Below are 18,822 nucleotides of genomic sequence, written 5' to 3' on the forward strand. Positions count from 1 at the left end.
AGTACTTCATAAACAACACATAGCACACCTTCCTGAACGGTTCCCTTCCTGTGCCCTTCCAGGTACTTTCTGGCTCCCTGGTCTCCCTTCTCAATCACAGGACCAGAAAACGGGTTATTTTTAGACTGCTCTGTTGTGTGCTCTATGCACCTCTGTCACTTGATCATGTCCATGGCCAAGCGATGGGTGAGAAGAGAAAGAAAACAAAAGTAACGGGGGTCTGCCCACGGTCTCTGAGCCAAAGGCCCTATTCAGAGCAAAAGGTCCTTTCTGAAGTTCTGGCTCTTGCAAGCTCCCGGGGCAAGTTCTGTTGCTATTTCCATGGTTCTGCCTGGGGGCTGGGGCCTCAGAAAACACGGAAAAAGAGGGAACTGGGTTCCCTGTATTCCCTGTGAGTTGGGACTTCTCTGTTCTCTCCTCCAGCCAGGGCTAGAGGGCTTCTCCTAGAACCCTCTCTGTGACCTGGTGTCCCCATCCGGGCTGGCCGAGAGATGCTACAGGAAAACATAAATGGTACATTCTGGTTTCTCCTCCTTGCTACTTGCTTCCCAGAGTCCGGAGGTAGCTGCTTCAGGGCATTCTGTCCAGGTTTCAGAGGAGGACTCAGCGGGAGAGAGGAGGTGGGGTGTGCTAAGTTCTTCTTATCCAGCAACAGAACCGTGGTCTGCGGTTTCACGTCATGAGCAAGAAAAACAATTCTTCATACTACCGTCAGTCAAGGCACGTTACTGTGTTCGCATTTTTACTTTCCATGTCTCAGTACTGTTGTCTGAGGTAGGAAACTCTTATTTTCTCAAAAGCAAGGTTCAGAAATGTCAGGATTTCTTCACAAGGCAACATCTCCTATGGGCTGGGTTGTGGCTCCGCGGGCTCGGAAGGCAACATGACCACGGTGGCCTTGGTGGACATTGTGCTCTGGCCTCTCCTCTGATGTGAGCGCCCCTGCAGAGTCTGGGGCAGAGGACATGGCCTGACGTGTCCGGCTGGCTGTCATGTGGAGTATCAGATCGGCGGGCAGAGGCATTAGCAGGCAGGCCGGTGAAGCTGCATCAACAATCCAGGCACTGGTGGCCATTAAAGTGGATTCGGATCCATTTTTGAAGTTGGAAACAACAAGACTTGTGGATGAATTAGATGTGTGTTGAGAGAGGAAAGACATTGGGAGTGAGTCATATTTTCAGTCTAAGCGAAAGGAAGAATGGGGCTGCATGTACTGAGGTGGGGAAGGTTGTTGTGGAAACACTTCTTTCCCCTTAGTTTTGACAAACTGATTCCATGATGCCTAGTGAAATACAAGCCAAGGTGCTGAACGGCCAGTTGGATGCCAGGGTTGGGAGTTCAGGGAGACTGGGTTTGAGGTGTAGACCGGGCACTCGCTGACATCAATGTGGTATTTAAAGCCATGGGCTTGTAGGGAACAGTCAGAGAGCAGAGAGAAGGAGGGGCTGAGGGTGCAGGCTCAGGGCACCCCAACATGATGCCACTGGCGAAGTGAAGGAGGAAGGAGGAAACCTAGGATGTTGTGGTTCGTTGGCACTAAGGAGGGTAAGAATCAGGAAAGGAGACCAAAGTGGCCACAACAGGTCAACTCAGATGACACTAGAGATTACAATTTGGATTTAGCAACGTCGAAGTCTCATTGGTGAGTTAGAAAAAGCACTTTTTAGGAAGCGATGGAGGAAAAAACCTGAGGGATTAGAAAGAGGTAAATTAAATGTAGAACCAATGCATTTTATTTCAATTAGCTTGAGTGAAGGAAGGATACGAAAGAAATCTAGATGTAGTTGGAGGGAAAGCAATGTCAGAACCGCTGAGGTTTCCAGAATTGCCAACAGGTGTTAATGAACAGGTACCCTCGATGGCTTCTGTGATCCTGTTTCTCATTATCTTACCAGTTTTAGGCATCTCAGCACTCAGCTGAGTGTCTTTTCCTTAGCTGTATATGTTAGATGTTTGCTGACCAGGTGATACAGTATTTTAGGTGATTCAGTAAGTCCACAGCAATAGTCTGATTTCAATACCGCATAAGGGACACATACTCCAAAGGTGACACGTGTTTTCTCCCTTTTTTCTCAATTACAATGACAACAGACACTTCTTTTATATTCTAATGAAATATGGAACATCAGGGCAGGTGGTGTTTTTATGAACTCAGGCAGCTGTATTTCTCCTAAAACACTGATGTGTATTTTTAGGGATCAACATAGTTCCTCTTCCCGTTACTTACTGTCCCCCTGGCAGAGCAGAGGTCCCAGCACATACGCCGCTTCTGAATGTGGCTGGCCTGTGTCTCTCATCACAACCTGAGTGACAGGCAGGTGCTCCTTATGGGAAAGGACTACTGTGTCGCTGGTCCTACAAAACAAACACGGCAACCTTAACATTACTGTGAATGACATCCAGAGAAGCAACAGTCTTTTACTGCAGTTCAAGAGGTATCAAGCTAAAGCGTGACTACGGAACAGTCGGGAAGTAAAAGAGCTAATCTGAACACTTACATAAGGTCGTCTGGGGACCCAAGATCTTTGTCTCCGTGACCCCAAAGAAGACAGGGGCCGGGTCCAAAATCAGAAGCCTCAGTGCTGGCATGAGATTACACTTCCACTGCAATTAGGCAGCTCACTGCTTTTTCCAATCTAGCTGCTGTGTAAGACTTAGATGCAGAACTTGCCCATGCAAGATCTGTTGGGCTTCGTTTAAAAAAAACCCACCTGACTGCCAAGATTTAGGTTTTCAATCCTCAGATGTTTTTCTTTTTACTATTATTTTCTAAAATTCGTAGAGCAGTTACTAGACATTTCTTTATTTATTGGAGCCTTAAATTAAGAAAAAAAAAAACCCAAAACAAACTACCGATTCAAAACCAAATTGAAAGTATGATATAATGTGCGCTGTACATTAATACATGAGATAATGCATGGGAAGTGCTTTATCCATGGCTATCACCAACCAGTCATTCGACCAACACTTACTAAACAGCTTCTACTGGCCAGGCTCTGTGGGTTGGGGACGTGGACATAAAAACCACCATCGATGTCCCCAAGAAACCTAGTGGATATTATAAATAGTAACAAAAATATAATTGTACTATAGCCAAATCATGTAACTGAATATTGAAGACAGCATTAATATCTGTGGGTCCAATACAACAAAAACTAGACTAAGAGCCAGAGGTCCGGGGTCATAAGCTGGCTGACCACCAAACACCTCTCTGGACAAAGAAAGAAGATTTTTCTGCTCGTTGTAAGCTGTTCATATTTTCACTGTATATTTCAGTGATGTATGTACTTTTGATTTAGGAACAAATAATGATTCATCTAACATATGGTTCTGATGCCTTATATCTGTGTAGAACCTAGGAGATTTTAATGCTGAACAATTACAAAGCCACCACTCACTCTTATATGGACAAATGGAAGCATCTGAAATTGATGATTCTGCAAGTCGAAACAATTAGCCATTTCAAATGGTGCAGCCTAATAGCTTTGCTGCAATAAGCAATCTGCATACCTTAATAGCTAATTATTTCAGTTGTGTTTAGGCATCAAAGTATTCTTTTAAGGTAGAAAGGTGAAAATTATTGACATTTTTATTTTGCTTAAAAAAATGTAACAATGTGACTGGCAGTGCCTATGGTAAGCCGTGAAACATTGGAACTTAATATCCTGAAAGCTAAGAAACAATTTTTTTAAAAAATCGGATTGTTTCCAAAAAAACAGACTCAATAAAGCCACAGGACTTCACTTTATCTGGTGAAGACCCTGCGACTTTTGTGGGTGAAAGCACACAGGTAGGCCATCCCAAAAACATAATGCCTGGCTTTGTTGGGAACTGGTGGTCACAAGCTAGAAGGCTCCATGGATTATGGGGGGACTCAATCTGAAAATACATCTTGTTATAAATGCAGGGACAATGCACCAGATTAACTCCTCATGTTAAATATCAATCAATGTTACAAATATGCATTTTAATTCTTGTCATTGCTATTTTGGTAGAACGTTCTAGAGGAAAAACGTAAGTGTGTTAGTTATTCACTGAGGATCCTTGGATTTTAGAGACCCATTTAAAAGCTACATTTATAATGCAGTGAAAAGCTACACTTTAATTGTTCTTAGCAATTACAAGGCACACAGAGCCCTAAAAAAACTTAAGGAAAATCATAAAGGGTAATTGTGTGTCATAAGGCAGACACTGTAATAAGCTCTTTTTTCATTCCGTTGTTTGTAAAGTAACTTCCTGAATCTGAGGAAATTGGAAATGACTCTAATTTTAAAATTTATCAGCGCAGGTCATTCCCAACTGTCTACGCTTCACGTAACATGTGATTCATTATCATGGTCACCAGCCTCATTTGGAGTAGCCTCAGTTTTCTTCTTGCTTCTCTACTTTTTCGAAAGTTGGAGCCATTGCATGTCAAGGCATGATGACTACTCACAATTGGTTTCAAACGTTTAGTAAGAGAACTTCCAAAGCAACTTCCTTTCTGTTTTCAGTCCGAACGCTCTAGAGACTATCCTTACTGCTGGCTGTTTTGCAGGGGACTTTTTTGAAAGTCTAACGGGGCTGTCATGACTTGGAGTCGCTGGAAAAGCTATAGCAAACAAACAGTGGGTCAGCTTTCACATTTCCTAATTGTTTGGGGGAAAAGAGAGACGAGACAACCTAATTATTACCACCCAGAGTCGCATATTTTGAAAACTCCCAGGCTCTCTCTTGGGTTTTGCTAGTCTATTTGCTCATCCCTTTGACAAACCCAGGCGGTTTAACTACCGCAGCACCGGGACACTTCACGTCCAGCAAGGCCAGTCTCCTCTCCTGGTTTCCATCTTCAGTTGTTATTTACCATTGCTTTTCTGTGTACATTTTCCCAGCTCGTCACTGAACCAAACGCTAAGCAGATGTTTGGCGTTGGAATGAAATGGAATCAAGGAAACACCTATTTTTCTCACTCATGGCCATTGTGTGATATCTCCACTTATTTATGTCTTCTTAAGAGTCTCACAGTAAAGCTTTATGATGTCTTCTCCATAAAAGTTGTGCATATTTTTGTTATCTTTTATTCCAGAGTACTACATTCTTTTTGCTGATCCAGCAAGTGGCTCTTATAATATTTTCTTATAGTAACATGTTCTACATAGGAGTCCAGTTATTCTAAGATTCAGTACGTAGCCCTACGAAATAAATTCTGATTAACTTCATAATATTTCTGTATATGCTTGAGTTTTCCTAGTAGACAACTATATTTTCTATGAATAATGTGATTTTCATTTCCTTGTTTCTAATCATGTGTGGTTTTCAAATGCCTCAAATATTTTTTAGCCCTCTAGTCTTCATTTCTAACCTAAATGCACTAAATGATTTTATGCACTATAATCAGAGAAACTGTCCATATGGTAACAACTACTATACAATTTGGGGGATTTTGCTTTATGGAATATTAGAAAAACCAGCTTGCAAAAATGTGCCACGTGTGCTTGAGAAAATTATATATTCTATCATTTTAGGTGGTTACCAAAACAAGCTGTTCATTTCATTTAAAATATTCTGTATGCTTAATCATTTTTGTCCACATGATTTACCAATTGTTAACAGATGTATGTTTAAATGTCTTCCTATAATGGTTGATTCGTATATTCCTTCTTTCAGTTTGGTAAATTATTTTCTCTATGTATTTTGATTCATTTTTATTAGGAACATACAAATTTAGGATTGCTATGGAGTTTTTGTTGGTGAAATTAAAAAGCACTGTAATATAGTGAGAGTAATCATCTCCCATATTCAGACTTTAAAACTGCACTTGCTTCTGTGTGTATTTGCTTGGTAAATCTGTGTTCAGCATTTTGCATTCCACATTTCTAGGTGTACAAATGAGATACACCTATTCTTAATGCAATATGATCTATCTGGATTTAAATGGCTATTTTGGTCACATTTATTGTGTATGATTACTCATTATTATTTTTGTTATTTTGTTGCTTGTTGTTTCTTCCTCTTTTCTAGATTTTACTTCCTACTTTCTTTTGAATTAACTAATGGTTAAGCGTCTGACTGCTGCTTTGGGCTCAGGTCATGTTCTCACAGCTTCGTGGTCTGGAGCCCCACATCAGGCTCTGCGCTGACAGTGTGGAGCCTCTTTGGGATTCTCTATCACCCTCTCTCCCTGCTTCTACCCCATTCATGCTGTCTCTGTCTCTCTCAAAATAAGTTAATAAACTTTATTAAAAAAATAAAAATGAAATAAAAATCCTGTTTGAATATTGTACTGTCCACGTCTATTCTTTAGCGGTCACACTTAAAAATTTTAACGTATGCACTAAAAACAATGTAATGCTAACAAATATCTACGCAACAAACTTTAAATTTCAATAACATTTTCATTTCTAAATTTAATTTCTTTGTCAATCACAATCATTTTTTTAATAGGATCGGATTGCCTCCTCCCATTTCAATTCCATATGTACTGTGACATGTGACTAGGATGCACATGTTATTTTCTTAACCTCTCAGTTTACACACTTCTTCCCTCACTATTTCTTCTTGCACCTGATACTCCTTACAAGATCACCTACTTTGATTCTGAAAACAATTCTTCAAACATTGTATGTTCCTTCAGCATCTGTCTGTCTGTCTGGGTGTTCACTGTATCTCAGCTGGGGACATGCTTGGACTGGGGCAGTTATTTTCCTACCACACAGCGAGGGGAAAGCCAGCAACTGCAGGTGGCACTGGAGGGGGAGGGGGCCGGCTGGCTCTGCCTGCCTTTGCTATTACTCCTCACCTCTGCTCCCTCTAATGTTCTCTTTAAATTTCCTTGGTTTTGCCATGATGTGTCTGCAGATGGACTGAATTTTACTTATCCTGCTTGGTATGCTTGTATTTTCTCCAATCCGGACATTTCTTGGCTATTTGATCATTGCCCTTGACGATTTCCAATCTTCTCTTTTGAAACTTGACTCAGACGCCTGTGCAGGCTTCTCCACGCTACCCCTTCATGTCACTGTTTTCCTTCTTCCCATCGTGTGTCTCTCTGCCCTACAGTCCATGCCATTTATTTACACACATTTTCCATTTCACCACTTTTCTGCTCACCTGTGTCTACTACCTGATCCAATTAGTTTCAAACTTCAATGGTAATATTTCCATTTGTAAACATTCATTTGGTTCTTTTGTAAATCACGATCCCCTTCATCAGTCACTGCTTTCATGTGTTTCAATTCCAGTTCCCATATTTATTTTATTTTGTCTTATGTTCTGAATGTATCCGTCACCTGGGATTTTTAGGCAGCGATTCACTCTGTGGCTTCTTCTGCCTCCCACTTCTGTCCCCCTGGGCTCTGTAGCACTGGATTGCGTGCTCATGTTTGATGGCATTTTATCTGCGGGAATCCCTGGGGGAGGGCAGGGCTCTGGTAAGAATGACATGTAATTCTATGATGAGCCATCGGTGCCGCCAACCCGTGGCCCCGCTAACTGAATTCAGGGATGGTATAACATTGGATCCAAATCTGTGTGAGGGCAGGTCTGTAGACATGGGTTTTCAGGGAGTTATTCATTGCTACCTAGAGTGCTAGCTGGAAGATTTGTCGTCTTCCACCTTCTTTTTGGGTCTGGAAGCCTCTTGAGAACTCCAGCTGTACGGAGAGGTTTACGTTCCATAAATCCCCTTCTGTGCATGCCAGACCGTGTTTGGTTTCCCCAACGTGGCCACTTAAAACGACATTTAGCAGCAAGGGAGCTCAGCAAACAACCCTGGGGCAATCATCTTATTAATCGGGTTAAACTTTAGAAAGTCTGGATATTTTACTTTCAGTGAATGGGAGACATTAATCTGGTATTTCTGTTCTGTCTTGTTAGAAAAAGAAATGGACACGATTAGTTATTCACAGGTAAACAGAGAGAGCTACCTTAACACTTTAGGCTTCAGATCAATTACACTGCACACATCGGAGCTTCTACTTGGAGCTCGCTAGGGAACCCTTTCATCTTAGCTCTTTACAGAACTGTCTTGTCCAACGTCTGCCTAAGTCACATAGTTCAAACAATCAAAAATTACAGTTTGCACAGGGAAATTATATGGAAATCACCATTCATTCCGGCCAGCATCACAGTTGCAGTAATAGTGAGAATCAAGGCAGTTCCCCTGTAATCCACAAGCACATTTTTGAGCATCAGGCTGAGAACCGCCCCAGTAAGTGTGTGTTTCATTGGTTCTTCCAACCCACCAGCTCATTGGGGTTCCATCTGAAAGACAAGTATGAGAAAGGTGACACCTACTTTGCCCCCCACTGCCTGCCTCCCCAGCACAGTCCTTTGCTCCCCGCTATTCCAAACACAGCGACTATTTTAGATGCAAGCAGATGTTAACTCCACGACAGGACCATTTCTAAGAGGATTTCCAACTGTTTAAAGAATATTTCCATATCCAGACTTACGTTCTCACCATATGTTTTACTTTTATTAGAAAATGAGGAAGCAGTCCCCTAACTCAATCCAGGCGTGATATTTACGTATTTCTCTTGAGGACGCCAATTACCTCATTTATTTGGAAGTAACATTCACAAAAGAATTCTCGTTAAGAAAAAAAAACATAGAAAAGCAGAGTAATTTATACACTGACGCTAAGATCTCTTCAAGAGCCAAAAACACCGTTGAAATAGTGTAATATTACTATTTGACCTTTGGGTTCTTTTTGCTTTATTTATTAGCGGAAAACACTGGTCCTTCTCATCAGGTCTGAAAAGCCTCATGGAGACATGTGTTTCTTCTTATACTGAATGGGTTGGCTTTGTATTTGGAAACTACAGATAGGGTCCTGACGAGCCTTCTCCATGCCTGGGGTGCGTCCTAGGCTCAGGCAACTGAGGCTCCCACAACTCAATTCTTCAGCACTATCTCCTTCCATGTACAACCCACAGGTAACCCACTGCAGAGGCCACAGGGAGAGGCTGCAGGCTCCTGGGGGTTGAGGATGGTTAGGAAGGTGGGACTTCAGAGTGTGGAGGAATACAGTCCCTAATAAACAGAATCAGAGCAGGAGGGCTGATGGACATGACATCCTTCAGTTGGCCTGCAGAGATGCCGGTCCAACTCAGCGCGCCCGCTCAGATCCTCAGGTTGTTCCCATCCAGCCCCCAGCAGGCGTCGGGAACACATTCCCAGCTTCTCCTTAATTTACGACCGTCAGTGCTCATTACAGCTCCCTGTTTGATGAGACCTCACCGTCTGCCTGCACCCTCCTGGCTTGTAAACACACCAGCCATGTTCATTACCACCCATCGCAGGCCCATGGGGGGAGATGTGTGCCAAGAAATCTATATCTGCAGTTGTTTTCTTTTTTTCCAATATGTTGAAAAGTTTTCTCTAGGGGGTGGAAGATCTTTTCAATTTCACAGATATTTTCAAAACACCATTTGAAAAATGTGACTATTTAATACTCGCTCTTTCATAGATTGAGGAGCGAAGGAACTGTTGCATCCAAATGCACGATTGTTTGTTTACATCGGAATTTTTCATTTCCTTTATAAAGTAAGAAGCATCAGGTGTTGCTAACGGTAACAGAATGCATTTGGCTCCATTCAAGATTTCTTTGAGAAATCTGGAGAATTTGCATAAGGAATCAGTAAGAATGACACGAAGAAGAATGAGAGCCAAAATGGAAAGGATCATGGCCCCAGGCCTCCATCGTTTCCGTCCCTGGTGGGCTGTCCTTCATGCCAGCCATAACTACAATCCTCAGGGACCTTAGCGTCCACAGTACAGAGACTGAAGTTACCTGGAATCAGCACTTACCACCCCAAGCTCCGCTTTAGCCACCCACACTCACATCCCCTGGAACCATCTCCAGCACAGAAACCTGACAGCTGCTGAAGGAAGACGCTGTGGGACCCTAAGGGGAGTCGAGGCCGCTCTGCTCGCCACCAGCCCTCCAGAAACCACAGGACACGGGGGCTGCTATGGTGAGGCCTGGCCCTACCTTATCTCCTCTCACGATTAACAAGACCTCAGGGTCCTGATAATGTCTGAGAATTTTAACAGGGGGAGATTCTTGGGGAGCAAAGTGGATTTTGACTGACATTCCCCAATCTGCTCTATGACATTCTTAAGCCACGTGGTCCCCACACTGCAGCAGCCTTGAGTGACTTTTCCCCATGGCGACATTCTAGCAAAGGCTCCAGGTGAAGACAGTGGCCCCTCCTTCCACACAAGGGTAGCATCATGCTTCTCACGCCCATTCGTGTCTATCAATAATGCACAGCAAATCAGCACAACAATTTTGAGGTGTGGTAGGTCACACTATTTTAGGCCAACCTCATGTGTGCCCTAATTAAGAGCTTCTGGAATTATACAGGGCTGTACTGAATTTGTCTAAATTAACTTTGTATCACAAATTGTCCAGTAGCAGAATATAAGAAATGCAGCTCCGGGGCACCTGGGGGACTCAGTCGGTTAAGTGTCCGACTTCAGGTCAGGTCATAATCTCACTGTTCGTTGAGTTTGAGCCCCACGTCGGGCTCTGTGCAGACAGCTCGGAGCCTGGACCCTACTTCGGATTCTGTGATTCCCTCTCTCTCTGGTCCTCCTACACTTGCTCTCTGTCTCTCTCTCAAAAATAAAAAATAAAAAAAGACAGAAAGAAAGAAAAGCAGCTGCCTTAAGTGTGCATAGATAAAAATCCCTCACTTTGTCTCCTTAGCGAGTGTTTAACAAGTTTAAAAGTGTTTTCTCTTTCCATCTTTACCCCAACTGCAAATAAATACTTGTTTTTGTTGCTGCTGTTGGTGCTTTATATATCGATAGGGAAAAAATGGCAATCGAGTTACCACTTGCAAAACAGCAGGTGGACACTGGCCTTCCAAGAGGGAAGTCTTTACTGAGCAGGGTGGTGTCTGGGCTCTGGGACGGACCACGGGCGGAGTTTGCCCCCAAATTCGTTGGTGGTTTTGTTTTCTGACTGTGGTAGCGGCTGGCGCCAACCCACCCTGCCCTGCCTTCGCCTTCGTTCCCTGGCGACACAGCCCAACCCGCCTTGTTCCCTAGCACTGCCTCCCTCTCCCAAGGCCACTTTCTCATCCTTCTGGGAACATACCGTTTTAGCTCAGTCATCTATTTAGCAGGAATCAACTCACAGTACGCACTAAACCCTCTAGCACTAACTATAAATTCAATAAATTGGAGAGATGCAAATCGGTAGCGTTTCACTTTGTGCAATTTCTACCTTGCGTAAGTAAGGCGTGGCAAGGTGAGCATCTGAGCGCTGAAGGCTCTGAGGGATGAAGCAATGTTCCGGCTCCCATGTCCCATGGCTGCTGAATGACAGGCTCTGAACTTGAACTCAGGGGGATCCTGACTACCGCCCTCTGCTCACTCTGCCCCCCAGATGTCTGCTCAGCCTCCCGAAAACCAAGGAGTTTCATTTGAGCAGTGAGGGGGAGGGGGTTGCACACCCTGACAAAATGAGATATTTCAAAGGAAGAAAATACAAAACCAAAAGCAGAATTTTCAAGAGTAGCATAGACAGGAAAAATGAACCATCAGCAGGCATGTTGTGTGAGAGAGCTGCATGAGACTAACATTGCTCCCTAATTAATAATTACCCCAGACGCTAATGACACTCAGTCTGTGCAAAAGAATCTCATGGAATAATCACCTCCGGATAGATAACTAAGCCGCACGTGTCGTCAGCAATCTAAGATAACCTCGTAAGGAGGCTTTTATGCCCAGGTGTCCAGTTGAGTCTGGGAAGACACGTCAGATCATTCGCAGCTTTGAGCGAGGAGCGACACATTGACCTTGTTCTTTGCTCCAAGGAAAAGCATCTCTGTAACTTCCAGATTGTGACGTGGGTAGTGTGGCCGTAGATTCTCACGCATCCATGGCAGGCCATGGCCACCTGTGGGCACTGCAGCCCATGATGGCCGAACATGCAGATTACTCACCGTGGCGAGCTGAAAGCCTGGACTTCTTGCAGTGGAAGGCCAGCTCCTGTTGGCAGTGGTCCGCGTGGTCGATTATGGCTTGGAGCTGGTCCATGCTGGCCGTGTACTTGAACACCACAGGGCGGGCACCTTCTCCATCTGAGATTTTGACCCTGGCCAGATGTGAGCCATTGTGCTGCACTGAGGTCCAGGTGGTGTCTTGTGGGTAGAAATGGGGTGGGAGCGAGAAAAAGACCGTGACTAGGTAGGGGCAATTAAACACTAATAAGAAAGTCGGAAGCATCTTTTATCTGAATTAAGGATTTTATGTTTGTAGCTATCCAATCTCCTTGACATTAGAATCAACACAAGTGGCATTGTGAAAATGTTAATAATAGGGACTCTCTTTACCGAAATTTGTATTACTCTGAATGTGGTCAACATTGTCCGGGGCCAATTTTTAAAGTTCTGTGTTATAATGCTCAAGGTTATAAATATAACTTTTTCTCCCTTAATTTATTTCTTTCCATTACCATAAAAAGAAAGGTAATTTTTATTGTGTGTCCATTTATTTTTTAATAAGCAAATTCCTAGGGGATCCTGGGGGGCTCAGTCGGTTAAGCATCTGACTTCAGCTCAGGTCATGATCTCATGGTTCATGGGTTGGAGCCCTGCATCAGGCTCTCCACTGTCAGTGCAAAGCCCACGTCAGATCCTCTCTGTCTCTCTCCCCTACCTCTCAAAAATAAAAAATAATATGCAAACATTTAATAAGTATATTCATCATCTATCTTTTTCTCTGGAAATCAAGGAAATATGTAAAAGATACATTTGAGGAATAACCGATGCATATGATCCTCCAAATAATAAAGTAAGTATTTTTGACAAAAATTGACTGACCATGTGTCAGCAACTCATTCAGTGGCCAGCATGCAATAATGCAGTGCCTTTAAGTATCTAATATAACTCTTTGTGGCAGTAACCATAGCTCTGCAAATGTCTGCTGGCAAATTCTGACATATTTCTGTTATATTGATTAACTCTATTTTAAAAGGAGATTTATAGGGGCACTTGGGTGGCTTGGTTGGGCATCCAACTTCTGCTTAGGTCATGATCTCATAATCTGTGAGTTCCAGCCCCATGTCAGGCTCTGTGCTGACAGCTCAGAGCCTGGAGCCTGCTTCGGATTCTGTCTCCCTCTCTTTCTACCCTTCCATCACTCATGCTCTTCTCTCTCCCTCTCTCAAAAATAAATAAACATTAAAAAATTTTTAATAAAAAAATAACAGGACATTTATAAACAATCAAAAAGTGCTCCACAATTTTTACAACAGAAGAAGAACATCTTGATTTCTTTTACCTTCTTCTAAAATATACCTCCCCCCACAGTTCAGTGGCCAAAAGGCTGGCTTCAAAGTTGCTCTAACTCAACTACATTTATAACATGAAGTTACATAGCCTCCTCTGTAACCCATATTTGGTCCATACATGATCAGTCACCATATTTCCAAATTATAGGAGCTAGAGACAGTCACGTGAGGTCCGTTCTGATTACTTTTAATGTCTAACACATACACAAGGTTCAAAAATCAAAGCAGTGCTACCAGGAACCCAGAGGAGTTTCCACTGGCCCCCACCCCTGCCCTGTCCTGCCCTGGGAAAAATCTAACAGCCATGCTGGTGCTCACACACCCTAAGTGCATCAAATACATCCAGAACTCCAAGGAAGAGAACCCCGAGGGCCAGGGAAAGAACTCCGGCTCCAAGCCTACAAAAAACATCACCAAATATGCCAAATCTAGCAGGAACAAGAACAGACTGTGAGTCAGCATGACTAATGCAGGGGTATATTCAGTTGAGAAAAAAAGGCTTAATAGATCATCCCCTCTCGCTGCTCACTGAAGGGCTGTGAGTGTTCCTATAGCAACTTGAATCCCACAGGTTTTTTCCCCCCTCTAATCATGTTTTCACCAGGCATTTTATATTTCAACATTTTCCTGGAAAATGACTTAAATGGACCTGGCGTTATTTTTGGTAATTACCTCCTCACATTCACCCTCAGGGTTTCTTCCATCAGACAGAACAGGGGAAAAGGAGCCACGGAGAAGTCATGTGTTAGGTTGGGGAGTTCATCAATTATAATGTCGGTGCGTCATCTGTTTTCATGGTTTACGGCACAAAGAAAAATGATGTGCCTGAGTAGCCCATACAGGCTAGCGGTCAGCGTGATGGATTCATGGTCTTGCATGGTTAAAAGGTAATAATAGAAATCTTTTTCAAGTGGAGAGAAGGGAAACCGGGAAAAGAATCTCAAAGCTGTCTTTTGAAAAAAGAAAAATTGAAATGATTGCTCTCTCCAGAAATATTTTTTCCCCAAGACCCCAACAAGGGCACATTATGTTTCTCTGATCTTCTGCAACATATGATCTTCATAGATTTCCAAACTATAAATGGGAAGGCAGCTCTGAGATGCAATATAAGCTTGACTTTCAACCATGAGGAGACATACCAAGGAGCTCAAGTGACCAGCGTGATGGAGAACACTTAGCTGTTTTTCACTATAGTTTGAAGCACAAGTTGAATGTGAAGAAATTCATTGTAATAAGGGAAATTTTTAAACGGGATTTTGGAACTGCTGGATCAGACCACATCATATCACGTTCATCTAGCTCAGGGAGGTTTCTTTCATCTGTGCACGGTGCAGGGATGCTGTCCGGGACTCCTGGCCCATTTGCTTAGGCAAATCGACGTAAATTAATCTGATGGTTTGGTTTGGTAAGCAGGATATTAAAAATAACATGGGGCGCCTGGGTGGCTTAGTTGGCTAAGCGTCCGACTCTTGGTTTCAGCTCAGGTCACAATCTCGTGGTTTATGGGTTCGAGCCCCATGTCGGGCTCTGTGCTGACAGTGCAGAGCCTGCTTGGAATTCTCTCTCTTTCCCTCTCTCTCTACCTCTCCCCTGCTTGTGCTCTCTTGCTCTCTCAAAGTAAATACATAAACTTAAAAAAGTAACACTGACGTACCACATCACAGGACACCTCCTAGTTTCTCTTTATTTTGCCAAATTATATCCACCTTGCAATTTGCAACACTTTCTACACTTTATAGCATGCCTCTAAACTCTACACAGAGTCTTTTATGAGAAAAAACAGGTGGGAAGACAGAACAGAACATATTCAGGTAGATGTGAATCCGAAGCACCTCTGCTACGCTCACTTTCATCTTCCCAGAGAAAAAAAGAAGGAAAAAGACTTCCTCACAAAAAAAATTTGATGCCTGTCTAGCCAGTAGATCTGTCACTCACAGGCTGGAAGCTGATCTCGAGGAAAGGGAAGGCAAAAATCCCTTTTCTCACAGATGCCCGAAACGAAGTCTGACTTGGGTCTAAACACCAGCTCTTTGGAAGTGAAGCCAGTCGCCTGAGTCTCTGGCGGGGGAAGAGAGGTGCTTGAGCTCCAGGGAAGACAAGGCAGGCAATATGCCAGATGACTGGACTTGTCACTTCCCTTCTGCAGATGAAGAGGTGGCCGAGGAGGCGAGGAGGCGCAATGACACACAAGGCAGACTGATGGAAACACTAGCAGGCGTCCCTGGCTCCACAGACGCGGTGTGAACACCACGTCCTGCCTCGGAGAGGGGGAGCGCCAAGCCTTCTGGAACTCTCCAGGGGGAACCCCTGCTGCAGATGGCGGGCGGGCATCTGTCATCAGCCCAATCCTCCCGCCGCACAGGAACCGAAAGGGAAGCCCAGGGAAAGGGACCTGCCCAACTTCAAGAAGCCATGTAACTTCCGCATGTATTTCTAAGCATCCTAGTGGGAGTCCCTGGGCTTTCTGAGTAGGTCAAGTTCTCGAAGACCACTAAGGTCCGTCTCGAGTGCCTCCACCTGACCCCTCTCCTGTATTTCCAGGGAAAACGCTCCAGGGGGAAACGGAACTAGATGATGGGCATGTATGTGCACAAATGTGCACACGGGGCTGGTGACGGTCAAGCGGCTGCTGTGAATGTCCGGTGGGCACCCTGAGGAAGACAGCGGTCGGCTCTTATCCGCCCCCATTCCAGATCTTGGAGGCACTAGCCCTGTCATGGCCTGGCTTGCCAGAGCCAAGGACAACTTGGGGTTTGTGTTTTTCTGAGAGGAGGGACGACTTTTCTAAGCAGGCAGCTTCCAGGTCATGGGAGAGGGCCCTGAGGTGGTACTGTCACAGCCCCACACCTTTGGGTCCCTCCTGATCAATACTGGAATTAGGGCCCTTATAAGGGCCATCGTTCTTGTAACTGTTCTGAGGCCTTAGAGCGTTTCATGATTTACTTGAATATTTTCCACATTAAAAAAAATGCTCTACAATACAACAAGATTTCCCTAAGAGAAAACAGCCACTTCACAGCCTTCTTCCCTTGGGATTCCAGAGGATGCTCTTTCCACTTAACAGGTCACACGAAATACAACATTATGTGTCTGCTCGTTCATTAGTGCAGGCACTTGCTGTTAGCCACGGAAGGACACTTTACAACACGACTTACATTCTCTTGAGGCAACAGATACACGCGCTTGAAATGCATTAGTGTCTCCCCTTGCATTGAGCCCAGCACACAGCAAGATAGCAGAATGACTTCCTCAGAAAGGACATTGCATATACACTTAGAAAACTGGATATGGACAGAGAACAGTGTCATGGTCAATAAGAGAATATGGGTTTTAACTTTTCTTCTTGGAGAAGTCAGAAAAGTCCTCTAAGCCTTCAATTCCGTATTTGGGAAACGGGGAGAATGAAGCAGGTGGCATCAAAATACTGAAAACTATTGTTCCGGCCATCTTCAAATGCCAAGGCAATTAACTAGGCACACACGTTACTGGCCAAGAGGCTCTCTTGAGTTTTATATTTTAATTGTTCATCTAGAACCTGTGCCTATCCATCCACAGGCAGGACCTTGCTGCATGGCTGATGACAGCGAGAAAGTGAACTTTCCAGAAACACGTGTCTTTTCTCCTTTTGGGGAGCAGTGATAGGATCTGTTTCAGAAGTTTTGCATCCCCACGCACACTGGGCATGCCTACTCCAGAAACTACCTTTAGAAGCTGCTGGCAATTGGCCAGATTGATGTCCCCACAGTGGGAACTGGAAGGATTCTTTCCAGGCAAAAGTCCACATAAAAGAGATGCAGGATCATTGTGTCAAATGATCATCAAAGAGCCGCTCTTCTCTCTCTCTCTCTGGAAATTCTAATCTTTCAACATTATAGAATTTTCTATAAGAGACACTATTTTCAAGGAAATCTCACCACACATGACATAGGATGATGCCATGTTTACTGCCAATTCCAGTTTTCAAGAGCAAGGCAGGGAACAGTGAAATCACAACTCTCCGAGCAAAGAAAACTATACGCTGTAGCATATATTGTGCATGTGCTTATGAGTGAAACCCTCCAACTCATGCTCAGAGACTCTTTTCTGCAAATTTTCAGCAAGTGCTCATATATATCAGGCAGCCCTCAGAGGTATCTCGGGTCTGGTTCTGGACCGCCACAATAAAAACATACATTGCAATGCAGTGAGTCACAGGAATTGTTTTGTTCCCATTGCATATAAAACTTATGTTTCCATGTTTCTGTAGTCTATTAAATATGCAATAGAACTATGTCTAAAACAACAAGGTACCTACCTTAATCGAAATACTTTATTGCTTAAAAATTGCCAACCATTATCTGAGCTTCCAGTAAGTTGTGTCTTCTTTGCTGGGGGAGGCGCTTGCCTCAATGTTGACAGCTGATGACGGAACAGGGTGGCAGGTGCTGAGGGTCAGCTTGGCTGTGGCAATTTTATTTCTCAAAATAAAACCACAATGAAGACTGCCACATTGATGGACTCTTCCTTTCATGAATGGTTTCTCTGTCGCAGGGGACGCTATTTGATAGCATTTTACTCACAGTAGGATTTCTTCCAAACTATCAACCTAGCTGATGGGACATTTTCAATCAATCCTTCATGGTCATTTCGACAGTCTTCACAGCACCTTCCCCAGGAGTAGACTGCATCTCAGGAAACCACTTTCTGTGCTCATCCATGCGCAGCAACTCCTCACCTGCTCGTTTATGCAGCAGCTCTGTCGCATCCTCAGGGCCCACTTCTGATCCTATTTCCCCGGCTGTTTCTACCACATCTGCATCTACCTCCTCCCCTCAAGTCTCGAACCCCTCAAGGTCATCCATAAAGACTGGAATCGACCTCTTCCAAATTCCTAATACCGCTGGTATTCTGAGCTTTCCCCATGAATCATGAATGTTCTTCACGGCATCTAGGACGGTGACTCCTTCCCGGAAGGTTTTCAAGTTACTTCTACCAGATCCATCAGAGGAACCCTACCTATGGCACATATAGTCTTACGAAAGGTACTTCTTAGGCAAGAAGACTTGAATGAGAAATAAAACAAAGAGACGCCCGTGGGTGACTCAGTCGGTTGAGCATCCGACTCTTAATTTAGGCTCAGGTCATGGTCTCTTGGCTCATGGGTTCAAGCCCTTTGTTGGGCCCTGTGCTGACAGCACAGAGCCTGTTTGGGATTCTCTGTCTCCCTCTTTGCCCCTCCTCTGCTTGTGCTGTCTTAGAAGACTCTCAAATACATAGAACAAACTGGTGGTCACCAGAGGGAAGATGGGTGGGTGACAGGGATGAAATAAAGGGAATTAAGAGGATATGTAACTTGAGGTGCACCGAGTAATGTACAGAATGGTTGAATCATTATACTGTACCCCTGTACCCTTGAAACTAGCGTAACACTGTACGTTAATTGCACTCCTAAAGTAAATAGAATTAGCTAACAAAGAGAACACCTGAGAGTGGAAATGCCTCCTTGATCCGTGGGCTGCAGAACGGATGTTGTGTTAGCAGGCACGAGACAACGTTAC

The 18,822-nt window shown here is 43.9% G+C and overlaps 1 protein-coding gene across 1 annotated transcript in view; it reads right to left on the reverse strand.

The window, feature by feature from the left end:
- The window catches only part of LOC120223060 (contactin-associated protein-like 3), a 188,481-nt gene that overhangs the window by 33,119 nt on the left and 136,540 nt on the right, over positions 1-18,822 (reverse strand). The window contains exons 13-15 of the mRNA XM_039221109.1: positions 11,937-12,134; positions 8,085-8,241; positions 2,228-2,355 (exon numbers count right to left, since the gene is read on the reverse strand). Coding sequence (XP_039077040.1) covers positions 2,228-2,355; positions 8,085-8,241; positions 11,937-12,134 — 483 coding nt within the window. The remainder of the gene's footprint in view (positions 1-2,227; positions 2,356-8,084; positions 8,242-11,936; positions 12,135-18,822) is intronic.

Source organism: Hyaena hyaena, unplaced genomic scaffold, assembly GCF_003009895.1.
Source record: "Hyaena hyaena isolate Hyena2069 unplaced genomic scaffold, ASM300989v1 scaffold_943, whole genome shotgun sequence".
In the NCBI taxonomy this organism is placed as follows: Eukaryota; Metazoa; Chordata; class Mammalia; order Carnivora; family Hyaenidae; genus Hyaena; species Hyaena hyaena.